The sequence below is a fragment of the Poecilia reticulata genome, linkage group LG16 (genome assembly GCF_000633615.1).
Source record: "Poecilia reticulata strain Guanapo linkage group LG16, Guppy_female_1.0+MT, whole genome shotgun sequence".
Taxonomy (NCBI): domain Eukaryota; kingdom Metazoa; phylum Chordata; class Actinopteri; order Cyprinodontiformes; family Poeciliidae; genus Poecilia; species Poecilia reticulata.
The window spans coordinates 14,790,813-14,803,942 of NC_024346.1; the positions used below are offsets into that span (position 1 = coordinate 14,790,813).

General features: G+C 38.9%; 2 protein-coding genes across 4 annotated transcripts; both read left to right on the plus strand.

Annotated features, from left to right (window-relative positions):
* Window positions 1-659: 659 nt before the first annotated feature.
* On the plus strand, window positions 660-3,127 carry acbd7 (acyl-CoA binding domain containing 7). 3 transcript variants are annotated; one of them, XM_008431651.2, is made up of 5 exons: window positions 660-763; window positions 1,582-1,714; window positions 2,330-2,447; window positions 2,525-2,587; window positions 2,778-3,127. In XM_008431651.2, exons 2-5 carry the CDS (start codon window positions 1,703-1,705, stop codon window positions 2,849-2,851), a joined length of 267 nt encoding a protein of 88 aa, XP_008429873.1. In that variant the 5' UTR covers window positions 660-763; window positions 1,582-1,702; the 3' UTR covers window positions 2,852-3,127. The 3 variants fall into 3 exon arrangements, with proteins under 3 accessions (XP_008429873.1, XP_008429874.1, XP_008429876.1); XM_008431652.2 differs by having other exon boundaries at window positions 664-763; window positions 1,532-1,714; XM_008431654.2 differs by having other exon boundaries at window positions 664-763; window positions 1,585-1,714.
* A 1,198-nt stretch (window positions 3,128-4,325) lies between these two features.
* crot (carnitine O-octanoyltransferase) lies at window positions 4,326-13,008 on the plus strand. The gene is made up of 17 exons (XM_008431650.2): window positions 4,326-4,511; window positions 5,353-5,476; window positions 6,132-6,256; window positions 6,337-6,518; window positions 6,625-6,749; window positions 6,827-6,935; window positions 7,325-7,418; window positions 7,537-7,662; window positions 7,736-7,837; window positions 8,746-8,829; window positions 8,906-9,013; window positions 9,098-9,228; window positions 9,315-9,438; window positions 9,673-9,751; window positions 10,673-10,766; window positions 11,304-11,423; window positions 11,526-13,008. The coding sequence occupies exons 1-17, from the start codon at window positions 4,353-4,355 to the stop codon at window positions 11,644-11,646; spliced, it is 2,007 nt and encodes a 668-aa protein (XP_008429872.1). The 5' UTR covers window positions 4,326-4,352; the 3' UTR covers window positions 11,647-13,008.
* Window positions 13,009-13,130: the final 122 nt, after the last annotated feature.

Here is a 13,130-nt window from a genome sequence, read left to right on the forward strand (position 1 = left end):
CTTGCCTTGGTACTTGACTCTTGAATCGCAGTTTGTCGGTGAAAAACATTCTGCTGAGTCTTTAAATTAGCTACCAACCTCTGAGCAGTAGCCGCGCGTTCTTGTGTGGTTGCTTGCTAGCGTAGTTAGCATGCTTTGTGGCAAAGTGACGGCTGATATTGTACTCCTTGAAAACGGCAACAGTTTCTTGGCATATCAGACATACCGCCGTTGATCGGACTTGAGCAAAAAAATATTTTACTGTCCACTCTTTTTTAAATACTCGGCACTCTGTCCACTTTTCTTTTCTTTGGTCCGCTCATTTTTATCGAAGCGGGAGGGATGGCAGCTGGAAAGTTACACCAACAAAGATAAATGTGTCTAGACTAGTGTGCCATCTATCGGGGAAACTGGAGTATTGCAGGGGAAAGGGAAATGAATGCGGTTTTTAAACATCATGAATTTTTACAATAATTTGGAAAAGTTCGGCGGGCCCGATTAAAAAGCCTAACGGGCCGTATGTGGCCCGGGGGCCGTAGTTTGCCCATGTCTGATCTAGCTGAAGCAAACAATGATGAGTTTGAAATTAGATCAGAGTGTGGCATATGTATTACAAACGGTCTTTATATTTGCAGAAACATTACCGAGTGAGCAATTTTAAGCMACAAACTATCTTTGACACATTTCTCTCCTGTTACCATGCCAACAAGAATTCAGGCAGTTAGGGGAAAGTGAAGATTCTGAGCGCACGTATTCTTTTGTCCTTGAGAAAATTTACATCTTTGTAAGTATTTATGTGTTTTAAAGACACTTAAACTTGTGTTGTTTTTTCTTTGGCTGGTAAAATATGGAGCAGTGCACATAATCTTTGAGTGTAGCTTAAAGATTATATATTACATATATATATGTAATATATTCTTTCTTTCCGTTATATTTCAGTTACAAAAACGTTTTGAGTGTACGAAGATTAACTAGTAACGTATTATTTTTTAGTTATGTTTCAGTTACAAATACGAGTGTAGGAATAAGACATGCATTTTTCTTTCTGTTCAGAAAATAGTTAAATGTTTTAAATAGTTAAAACATTTAATTMTTTTTAGCTTATGTTGTATTTCGGTTACCAAATTTAAAATAAGATCGGTTTTAAAAGGTCTTTAATTACAAATAATCCCAATTTGCTCATACTATTCAACCTTTCTGAGGCACCCTGTCCYCCTGGCACATGCGCATTTAAATRCTATTGAYTATGGTAAACAATTATTATTGTGGGAAGGTTATGCAATTCTGATTAGATAAGCATTATCTAATCGTGGCTGGTTAAAGGTGAGGTCTGATGATAATTGTATTTCTGATTAATTGTATTTAACAATATCCAAATTCAAAAGTAAAAGTAGGCCAAAGGTGGTTATTTTTCCTGTTTTTACACAGTTATTAAAGTTTCCGTTAAATTGCATTAAATGCTGTTTAACTTCAATTATTATATTTGATCCAACCGCTTTTGTCGTCATGTTTCCTTGTGCATGTGTTTGCTGTGTGTTGCATTGTCCTCCAGCCAATCAGCTCTGAGCTCTGCAGCCCCTTCACCCTCCTCCTCTTCCTCAGCAGGCCGCTGCTGCTTCTCTGGCTCATAAGTATCACATCGGTCAGCTGTGTTTGCAATTACAACAGCTGCTCACAAAGTGAATAAAAATCTTCAGCTGCTATCCGTCCTGCACCAACCAACATGTCTGTTGAGGTAAAACCCGCTCTTTCTCTGACTGCATTTAATTTTTGTGTAAGGTGTGTTTAATTGGTATTCTGCCATGAAGCTGCTGCTTATTTCCACTCTGGTAGCGATAGCTTTATGTCGCTAGCGTTGTGTTAGAGGGAAATATTGTCTGATCTGCTCATGTTCTAGGTCTGAGGTCCTCATGCTGCAGCTGGATTTACTGCCTTCAAAGCTGCTTGAGCTAAAAGAAGAATACCTTACTACAACATGCAATTCTCTGTTTGTCATGGTTTCAGGAACATGAGTGGGGATTATATTTCTCCTTAAAAGGGGCACCATAATTATCTGTTCTGCCATGTCCCAGATCTTTTGTAAAGCAGATTATTCAAGCAAGCACAAAAGCATCAGAGGCCTGAATAGAAAGCCCTTTGTTTAACTCCTACTTGTGCAACAATCAGTTTTCCTCACTTTGCCTTGTGGCTTGACTACAAATCCGTGTTGGCTGTTACTCATTAGCATGCACATTTCTACATCCTGTGCTCCTTGTACACTCTCAGATTGCTCTGAATTGACTATTAATGAAATATTGGCAGTCTTTCCCTGCGTTTCCCAAGTCCTCTCTGACTGTCTGTGGATCTGCAGGAAGAGTTCAAGAAAGTGGCAGACCAGGTGAAGAATCTGAAAACGAAGCCTACGGATGATGAGATACTGATCCTGTACAGTCTGTATAAACAGGCCATGGTTGGAGACATTAACATAGGTATGTGACTTAGTTTATGTGAGCCAAATAAACATTTTCTTCAATGTTTTTTTTCCTTTTGTTTGTGCTTTCTTTAGACAAACCGGGGGTAACTGACCCAAAAGGAAAAGCAAAGTGGGAAGCTTGGGAAACCAGGAAAGGTAACATGTATTTGTGTTGGTCCATCCATTAAATCCCATTTTAAAAATGCATTGAGGTGTGTAGTTGTAATGTGAAAAGAATACTTATTCTAGGTAGAATTATAAATCTATCTCGTTGCAAATACTTAACCGGAAATATACTGCTACGTTTTGTTTTCAGTGTAACTAATTTGTCCCTCCTCTATTTCAGGAATGTCCAAGGCGGATGCGATGGCTGCCTATATCAAGCATGCTAAGGAACTTTTCGGCAAATATGGGCAGTAAACTTTGCAAGAATCTAATAAAGTTAGACTAATGCAAAAAAAAAAAAGACTTGCTGATTTACTGAGACAGCGCTACTGTTTGCATTCTGTTCTCGGAGGCAATAATTATTAGCTTTTTATATTATTTTACTGTAAACTAATATAATTGATAACCTTTAAAGATGCATAGTAGTTTATCTTTGCTGATTGTGGTTTACTTTAATACATTGCATTGATTTGTAACATGGATTAAAACAAAACAGAAAAAAATGCTATTAAATGTTAACATAAATGAAAATTAAATGCGTCTTTGCTCTTTTTGTGATTTTTTTTTTTTCACTGCATGAACTATATTTGAGTTTTAATGGAATTGATTTCTTTTTTTCACTAGATGAGCACAAGAGGCAGCAATTCAACTACACTGTCTGATCCCTGTTATAGTTGATATAGTCAAAGTTTCTGAGCTTTCACTGTTAAATCAGAATGCAGTGGAATAGGGGGAAAATCTATTGAATAAAATAAAGTTACAATGGATAAATAGTACTTTGGCATCTAATAACTTGGGATATTTGTATGCATATTGAGTATTTAGAAATATTCCACATAGAAGTATAAATCATTTCCCCTTTCAGTTACAAAACAAAAGCTTCTTAATGTCCTGCCAAGCCAATAGTTCTCATATTTTCTGCATGAATAAAATCACCTGCAATGTGGTTTGATACTTTAGTCAAGATCCAAACTGTCAGTTTGGTTGAAAAAACAAGGGTGCTGACATGAGCAACTACCTTCATACTATTCTAGTCCCATCAATTTGGTCTTGCAATTGTTTATTTGTATTAACCTAGTATTCAGATTTAACTGAGCCAAAAGTTGCTGTATATGTAAATTTATCATGGTCTAATTTTTTTTAAATCCATGTTTTGACTCCAATTTCTTTTGCTTTAGACCATTTATTGTAATATATTAGGTTATACTTGCTGCTCATATTTAATTAATAAAAGGTAAATCCCAAAGTGTAGTCTCTGTCAACAAGCGCGTGCGCACCAGTGATAGCAAGCGCTGTCACTGGTAGTGGGACTTCCGGCTCCTTTTTAGGATGCAATCATTTGGCTCATCTTACCAAGAGATCTGGGTTTATTCTTGTCCCATGCAGCTCTTAACTTAGTATTACTTCTGGTTTCATAATTACCTCAAGTTTTGATCTGACCACTATGCTTGCATATCTGTTTATGTAGAATAATATTAATTATAAGAATGCCATTTTTTAAATGTGAACGTTTGGATACGATATTTTTTAAGTCATGCATACTTCTAAGCAGTGTGACAAATATATTACCTAATTTACAAACAGCATTTTCTTTATTGACTTTGAGTTAATTCTTGTATGTATTCTTTGAAAATGCGGCTGATTGTCAGCAGCAGAGTTTTGAGGCCTCAGAAGTTGTGTCTCATCGTTCTTTTCAATGAGCCGGTTTACAAAAACGGCTCAGTTGCGCTGGGCACACCGTTAGTTGGCTCAGAGAATGAGTAGGATAAAGGTCAACGTTGTCTGGTCCCTCAGCAGCAGCTGTAGACAACAACACAGCGAGCTTCTTTCACTCGGTCCGCCGTCGACAGGAACCAAATGCGGGTATCGATGCTGTAAAATAAAGTCAACGCATCCCGGAGAAGCTAAGCTAACAGTAAGTTTCCTGTTCAGGCTTATCATTGCTAAGTGCTCTGGCTGCGAAATGTTGTAGCATTAGCCTTCACTGCATGACTGACTGACTGAATCAGGCTCCTTGTTAGGTACTGTGTTGCTCCAATAACAACCAAAATAAGTTTTTGATGGATTATTTTCTTACCTCAAGGCTAAATTTTACAACTTATTTGATTAGCTGGTATGCTTACCGCAGACAAGTAGATACATGCAATTTTACGAAGTGGTGCAATAGATAAAGATGCACCGATTAGGTTTTTCGAGCCAGTACCGATTTTTGACCTGGCGATACTCAGTCTGATCAGAATCATTTAATCTGTCCAAAAAGTTAAACACATCAAATGGAGATGTAATTCAGGAATCCAGCATAAAATAAAGGAATTACAAGTATTTATGCTTATCTCCATTCAGAGGACTCCATCCAGGATTCAAACCAAGGACTGTCTTACTGTGCTACTAACTTTGCCACTGAGCAGTTCTTAGGAGGTATTAATAAAAGGATATTATAGATGATGATAATAATAATTAATAAAGAACACAAATGGTATTTTGAAATGAGCTAATTGGAGCAGCAAATTCTTCTTCTAAATTGGAGACCTTTTGGGTGATTGACGTGCATCGTGTTTCTAGTAGGGATGCACAATATATTGGCTGTTGTTGGTAATATTAAATGTGGGCCTACATTTTCACATCGGTGCCTCCCTAGTTTCCAGATCTCCCGCTGATGTTGCAGGAGGTCAGTGCTGTTTACTGTCATCCATTTACACCAGAGAGGAAAAAACAAGTTTCTCTTTGTTAGAGTGTAATGTTAATTTGTGTTGCAGAGAGAAGAAATGGCCAGTCGATTAGCAGGTACTCTGCCTGAGCGGACCTTTCAGTACCAGAACAGTCTGCCTCCCCTGCCTGTACCGCCACTAGAGGGAAGCCTTTCTAAGTACCTAGATGCAGGTGGGATGGCTGTGCTCTCCAGATTGCATGTTATGTATTCAAAAAGTAATCAGGGAGTTTGCTGTAAAATTACACTATATGCCTGGTAAACACACATTTCCCCTTTAAGAGCTACAAAGGTAGAGCTTTATGAAGTGCACTAACACCAACTAAAATAAACAAAGTGACCTTATTAGGGTTGTAGAAACACACCCAGTAAGCACAGCTGGTGAAAGGTATTATATGCAAAGTCATAGTGCACACAGGGAAAACATTATGCAAGACGAAAATCCAGTTAGTGACTGATATGCCAGTCAGAGAGGGTGTGGGTGAAAATTGAATTAAACTATAAATGAACTACTAATCTATAGAAAAGTATAATGATATTTATCAGTCTCCTCTACATCTGTGACAAAGGTGAAAATATATCTGTTCCCAGTTTTCCATGAACCAGTGGTGGCTTATCAGCAGGTTAATGTGTGGACTTACTGTCCTGCATGTACACCCTGTTTAAAAAGAGATAAAATTATCAGGTTCTTCTTGTTTCCTCCACTGTTTAAATACAAACTCAGATGACCTTGTGAAATTAGTTATTAAATAATCCTAGACTCAGATGCTCAGTTAAAAAAAAGTTACGTTTTTTTAAATACTGTTTTCTCTTTCATTTCTCTCTCAGTTCATCCGTTTGCATCAGAAGGAGAGTTCAAAGCTACAGTGGAGATTGTGAGGAAATTCAGAGAAGGTGTCGGAAAAGAGCTGCACCAGAAACTGCTGCAGAGAGCCAAAGAAAGGAGGAACTGGGTTTGTAGCTGAACATAGACTCTTAACATAACGTCTTCTTTACTAAGAAGTGAGCTAACGATGTGTGTACGCTTCCTCAGCTGGAGGAGTGGTGGTTAGACACAGCCTACCTGGAGGTCCGAATCCCCTCCCAGCTGAATGTAAACTTTGGCGGTCCCGGGCCGTACTTGGAGCATTTCTGGCCTCCTGCTGAAGGAAGTTCTCTGCAGAGGACCAGTATTATAACATGGCACACGTTGCAGTACTGGGACCTGCTCCGCACGTAAGGCATGCTCACACATACACTCGTTTTTGTTTTTGTTTTTTTTTTGGTTTAGTGTTGAGAACGTTCTCTGCTCAGATATTTGTTTTCACTCCGTTTCCGACAGGGAGAGACTCGCCCCCCAGAAAGCTGGGAAAACCCTGTTGGACATGGATCAGTTCAGGATGCTCTACTGCACCTGCAAGGTTCCTGGAGTGAAGAAGGACACCATTCATAACTACTTCAAGACAGGTGCAGCTCTGCAGCTTCCAGACACACCCGTAACCTTTGACCCCTGTCTTCACCGCTCATTTGATTATGTTTCTCAGCGAGCGAGGGGCCGTGTCCTTCCCACCTGGTTGTGATGTGCCGCGGACGGATTTTTACTTTTGATGCACTGTTTGATGGACAGATCCTCAGTCCTCCAGAGCTCCTCAGGTGGGAAGCAAACACAGACCGCCAGGCACAGATCCTCCATCGAGCCCAACAATATTGATTAACTTCTTTTGTTTATTGAACCATTTATTTGGTTATTTAATGTCACTACAATCTGAAGATTGTTACCCTGGCACATTTTTTTCTGCATCTCATTGATTTTAAAATAATTTAAATACTTTATTTCTTGAATAAATTAATTGAAGAAATATGTTTTAGTTTAGGATTGAAGAAAATCAGCCTTTTTCTAAATTTGTTCCCTTGTTTTAACCTCAGATTATTCTACATTCTGCATTTTCAGCAACACAAAATGGAGCACTCCGTTATGAAATGAACAGATTTAAAATGGATGAATCTAAGTTGGTTGTGAATATGTGTCTGGTTTTGCGTAGGCAGCTGATCTTTGTGAAGGAGCGCTGCGAAGGTGAGCCGGAGGGAGACGGAGTTTCCGCTCTCACATCCGATGAGCGGACTCGCTGGGCGAAGGTTCGACTCCTGGTTGTTTAAAGAGACAATAACATAAACAACATTATGGGTCATCACTCTAAAATCTCATGTTACCAAAGCATCACTGAGGATCAGCATTTCCTGTGTTTATTTTTAGGCAAGAGAGCATCTAATTTGCATCGACCCGCACAATAAAACGATTCTGGAGACCATTCAGAGCAGCCTGTTTGTCATCTCCTTGGACGAATCCAAACCCTACTCGAGTCCGGAGAACTACACAAATGTCTGTGCTGCTCAAATCTCAGTTATTTCCTAACAACAAGGAAAGAGATCTGAGTTTTCTCTTTTCTGTTCAGCTGACGGCGGCGGCCCTCACAGGCAACCCGACCATCCGGTGGGGGGATAAATCCTACAACTCAATCGCTTTTGCAGACGGCACTTTTGGATCCACCTGTGATGTAGGTTTTCATATTTGGTTCTTTTTTAGAAGTTTAAATGCAGAGTTTCCACACAGCCTACAATTTAGTTTTTGTGTGATCTGGGCCTGGCTAAGAATGGAAAATAGGAGTATGGAAACATTTATTTCTAAACTTTTGTTGCCTGTACCTTTTTCTAAACGCTTTATCCATCCCTCCTCTGAAAGCAGAACTGATAAATGAATGAATGGATGGATGATGGGACAGAGGGATTGATGAATGAATAAATGCATGCATGGGACAGAGATGAATGAAGGGCCAGATGGATAGGGGGAAGTTGGATATCTGGTTTTATCTGGTGGTTTCTAGGCACATAGTGCCATTTTATAGCACAACTAAATAGAATTGTAAAAATGCTACATGTCTCAAACATGCCTTTTAAAATAAATGTAACATTGTAATTTAACTCTTTAAAATTGGGTCTCTTTAAAAGCTCCTACTCTTTCTGAAACTCCATCTTCAGGAGGGCGTCGCAACATGGCTCCTCTATTAACCCTTTACAACGTTTTATCAGCATTGCACTGACGAGCTCAGCAGATGTGCAGTCCCACCAGGTGTTTGCTAATTGCTGCTGGCTAGTCTGAAGGAGCTGGGTGGGAGAATTGCCATAGAGGGGTGCCTTGTGAGACAAAAGCTCTGAAGCTGCATCTCGAGGGTGGGGCTAGGTCTAATCAGGCGTTTTGCACAGCTGAATGGTTGCCATGGGGGATTAAAGAATTTCTCAAACATGCCTGAAAGAAGGGAATAACATTATAGTGTTATATAAAAAAAGTCAGTTTTACATGATACTGGCCCTTGAACATGGAGAACATGTTGAAGCTGATGGGACTGAAGGAAGGTTCCAGGTGTGGCTTGTAGATTTATGTATTTCCTGTGAACTTGTCTTGCAGCATGCACCATATGATGCGATGGTTCTGGTGTCAATGTGTTGGTATCTTGACCAGCAAATCAGAGCTACAGAGGGACAGTGGAAGGTAAACACTAACGTTTCTCCTGTTCTGGACATTTGAACTCATTCTCATAACTTCTCCTGGTGTGTTTGCTGCTTAGGGCTCAGACACGGTCAGGCAGATCCCCCTCCCCGAGGAGCTGCTGTTTACTCTGGATGAAAAAGCCCACAGTGACATTTGTCATGCCAAACAGCAGTATCTGGAGTCTGTGAGCCTTTGGAAAACCTAATGGGGGGGAAAAGCACTTATTTTATTAAAGAGGAGGATCACTATAGACTCTGTGTTGTTTCAGACCCAGGACCTTCAGCTTGTGTGCTACGCCTTCACAGCTTTTGGAAAATCAGCCATCAAGCAGAAGAAGTTGCATCCAGACACTTTTATCCAGCTGGCAATGCAGCTAGCTTACCACAGATTACACAAGAAGTACGCAAGCAACACTTTGACGATTATTCGCTTTACTTCAAACTAAAACCTATCGGACTCTGAATGTGTGCTCATGTTTTCCCCAGACCAGGAAGCTGCTATGAGACAGCAACGACACGCAAGTTTTACCACGCCAGGACCGAGACCATGCGGCCCTGCACACGGGAGGCTGTGAGCTGGTGCAAGGCCATGATGGACCCTGCGTGTGATGTAATTCGACATTTTGCTTTATCAGTGTTTGAATGATTTAACTCTAGGAGGCTCAAATTGTGGACTGTGGGCCATTTCTAGCCGTCAGAATGATATTGTGCTGGCCTCTGATGCAGATGAACACTTACAACTCTAGTTATGACTTTTTCTTCTCTTGGGTTTTATCGTATGTTTTGATGCGTTTTTGTTTTTTATGAAGCGCTTCGTAAATAAAACTGAGCTGTTCTCTCCCAGGCGAACGGCAGGAGGACCGCCATGCTCTCAGCTTTCAATAAACACAACAAGCTGATGTCCGAGGCTCAAGATGGAAATGGTGAGCTTGTGAAATATTCTTCTATATATTGCCTGATATTTCTAGATAAATGTAACACAGCTTTTGGGAGACATAAAACATCTTATGGTTTTAAATATTTTAATGATAAATGTTGTACATTAGCATAAATCTGTCAATCTGATCCCAGAGCCTCTATCATTGTTCCAGATCTTAGATATTAGTAAATATTTTGACTCTTGCTGATGATTCCTACACACCCAGAAGCTTTCTTCTCACAGAAGTGTGACCTCGTTCCTTTCTTTAAGGTAGATATGGATGAATAAAAAATGATTTTAAGCACCAGTACCTTTAAAGCTCTTTTAAATCAGCCAGAATGACCCAGTAAAGTACGCCACTCTGTTCCATGTTGAATGTTTTTGTCTCATCTGATCATTTCTAAACAGAAATTGGATACTCATTTCATTATTTTTAGAGTTTTAATCTTTTTTCATGATCAATTTTTGTTTCATTTTCAATTCCAACATTTCCAGAACAGTGTTAATATTTTAAGTTAATAAATACCAATATTTCTCTTCAGTTTCATTTTAAGCGGTCATCATTTTAACTCCGTAAGACCCGAAGCAGATTAAAACTTCAGAGCAACCAAACTTATAAATAAATAAATAAATGTGACCTTGCAGGAGATTGACTAAAACAACACTGTTACTTTCTCAGGAGCTGCAACAGGTGAAGCAAGTTGTGGCAAATATTGTAGCATCAAACAGCAGGATGTTTAGAGGAGCCTTTGCTGAAGTGGTTGCGTTTTTAAGCACAGGACCATGAAACATATTTTTTCACAAATTGTTTTATTTTGATCCGAGTCGATGATGAAATCCATCCACGCTCTTTAAAACATGCATGCGAAACCTCCTGATGCGCGTTTGTGTCGATATTTCACACTGTTTGTGTTTCTGGCTGCAGGTTTTGACAGACATCTCCTTGGGCTTTATCTCATTGCTAAAGAAGAAGGACGTCCGACCCCCGAGCTGTTCTCTGACCCGCTTTACTCCAGGAGGTACTGCCGGTCACACTTCTCTCTCGCTGCAGCAGTCGAATGATGTTGCACTGGTTTATAATCAAGAAATGCATCCCAAAATCAAGTTTGCTACTTAATAAACAGGTCATTTAATTTTGGTATTTAAGGGTTCCAATGCATTACAATTACCTAATGCGTTGGAAGTTCTATTTTAGCACTTTCAAATAAAGGTCACTAAAGCGAAAAAGAAAATGAAAAGAAATAAATTGTACCTATCTAATTTAGTAAGAATAAGAGAAATATTGAGTATGGATGTATGCTCAATATTTCTAAATGTTTTTTGCTTATTGCATTATATAAAACACACAAATCTTTTTATCATGCATTAAATCATTAAATGCTGCCCTTTATCTCTGTTTTGCAACTTAACACTCAACTTTATTTATTTTTCTGACTCTTGTTCTTTGAGAATTTACACCTAAATGCTCACAGTACAGAAATCAAAATCAGGTTTGTCCTTTAGAGCTAGAGCAGGATTTCAAACTGGATCCTTGGTTGCTGCGTTTGTGTCTGCAGTGGCGGCGGTGGGAACTTTGTGTTGTCGTCCAGTCTGGTGGGCTACACAACAATAATGGGGGCGGTGGCGCCGATGGTTCACCATGGTTACGGTTTCTTTTACCGCATCAGAGATGACAGGTGAAGATGTAATGTGCTGTTGAAGTTCAACACTTTGTAAAACTGCCTCTTCTGCACGTTGTAGCAGCTTCTAATAAAAAAACAACTTTCCCCATCATGTAGGATTGTGATCTCCATCACAGCGTGGAAGTCCTGTCGTGAGACAGATGCAGCGTCACTCTTTAACGTCTTCTCCAGCTCCATGCATGAGATGCTTCACCTGGCCACCACCGCTCAGCTTTAAGTACTTCTCCAAAACCAGAAGGATATCATCATTTCTTAATTTTATTCTCTGCACATGCAGCTCAGACTGAGTTTAAACCGACAGCTAGATCAGCGCAAATCAATGCAAAGGAGCAAATCAATGCAGTCTGCTCCTGTATAGGAGCTGTACTAATTGTAGTATTTTTAAATTCCTTGTAGACATTAATTTATGTTATAGATTCATATTGTGTGTACATATATTTCTTTGAACTTTCTAGATTTGATGTGAAATTTGTTGATTTGTATGTAATTGTTGCAACAACAAAAAACATTTTTAGCCTTGAAAAGCTGTTTAAATGCGACTTCTACCGACAGACCCTGAATCAGCCTCCATGTTGAAATCAAATTTTCTGAAATACGAAACAAAGAGTTCTGGCTGTGAAGGGAATAGTCTTTATCTGAACAGAGTTTTGTCTAAATATTCTTATTAATGAACCACAGCAGCTCATTAAATGAACATAATAATCACTGATACTCATAAAGAAATCTGCTGGTTTGAGGTTAAGGGCAGCTGGTGCATTCTGGCATTAATGTAAAATGTCTCTCTGCTGACACTGTACACTGAATTATTTTAAAATATTGATGCCTTAAAATGGACTGTTCCACACCTTTGCCTTCTTTAAATATTCTCAGATCTGTGATTATGCAAGCTGACTCTACCTCTTCATGATAAACAAATGGATTCATCACCTTTGATCTATGATGGGATTCATTAAATTAATTTAAATAGTTCATTTTTAGAACTTTTTAGGCTCCACAAAAGCTTTGGCTTCCAGTGTTTCGGTGTTGCTGCATGTAAGAAAATGCATAACAAATATGGTTTTTACAACATTTGAACTTTACCACATTTTATCATGTTAAAACCACAAACTTGAATGTATTTTAGTGGGATTCCCTGTGACAAAGTTGTGCATAAATGCAAAGTTAAATATCGGTTCCCACATTTGTACTTTTGTCGGTACTTAGTTTGTAGAACCACACTTAAGAAGTGACATTGGGATGAAGACAATCTGTGATTATTAATAAATGTTGTATTTAATCATGAAGTAAAATGAATAAATCATGAAAAATATAGCCGTGTTATGAAGACTGCTGGCCCTCTTGATACGAGAGAAAGCTCAGTTTGTTAAGAAATTGGCTGCTTATCAATTAATCGTCAGTCGATCGATAAAATGTCAACTTTAGATTAACTCTTTCATTGATAACTTGATAACTTGCATTCCTAGTTGTGTTATTTTTAGCCAAAATCCTTGTGGAAAGTCAAAGAAGCCGTAGGCTGCAGATCCCTGGTTGAAATGTGACAAAATGTGGAAAAATCTGAGAATAAGACGCTATGACGCTACGTTAAGATGTCTGCTGCCTTGTTTATTGATCTAAAATATCAACTGCTTTGAACACCAAACAAAAGGCTGAATGTTTTTACTGAGAAATGTCCCAGACTTTTGATGTTAACAGCATTCTTTA

Coding starts and splice junctions, on each gene's coding strand:
- acbd7 (XM_008431651.2), top strand. Junction 2,448..2,524: donor GGTTGGAGACATTAACATAG/GTATGTGACTTA, acceptor TGCTTTCTTTAG/ACAAACCGGGGGTAACTGAC. Junction 2,588..2,777: donor AGCTTGGGAAACCAGGAAAG/GTAACATGTATT, acceptor CCTCTATTTCAG/GAATGTCCAAGGCGGATGCG.
- crot (XM_008431650.2), top strand. CDS start 4,353: ATGAGTAGGATAAAGGTCAACGTTGTCTGGTCCCTCAGCAGCAGCTGT. Junction 6,257..6,336: donor CCAAAGAAAGGAGGAACTGG/GTTTGTAGCTGA, acceptor ACGCTTCCTCAG/CTGGAGGAGTGGTGGTTAGA. Junction 9,752..10,672: donor CGAGGCTCAAGATGGAAATG/GTGAGCTTGTGA, acceptor TTCTGGCTGCAG/GTTTTGACAGACATCTCCTT.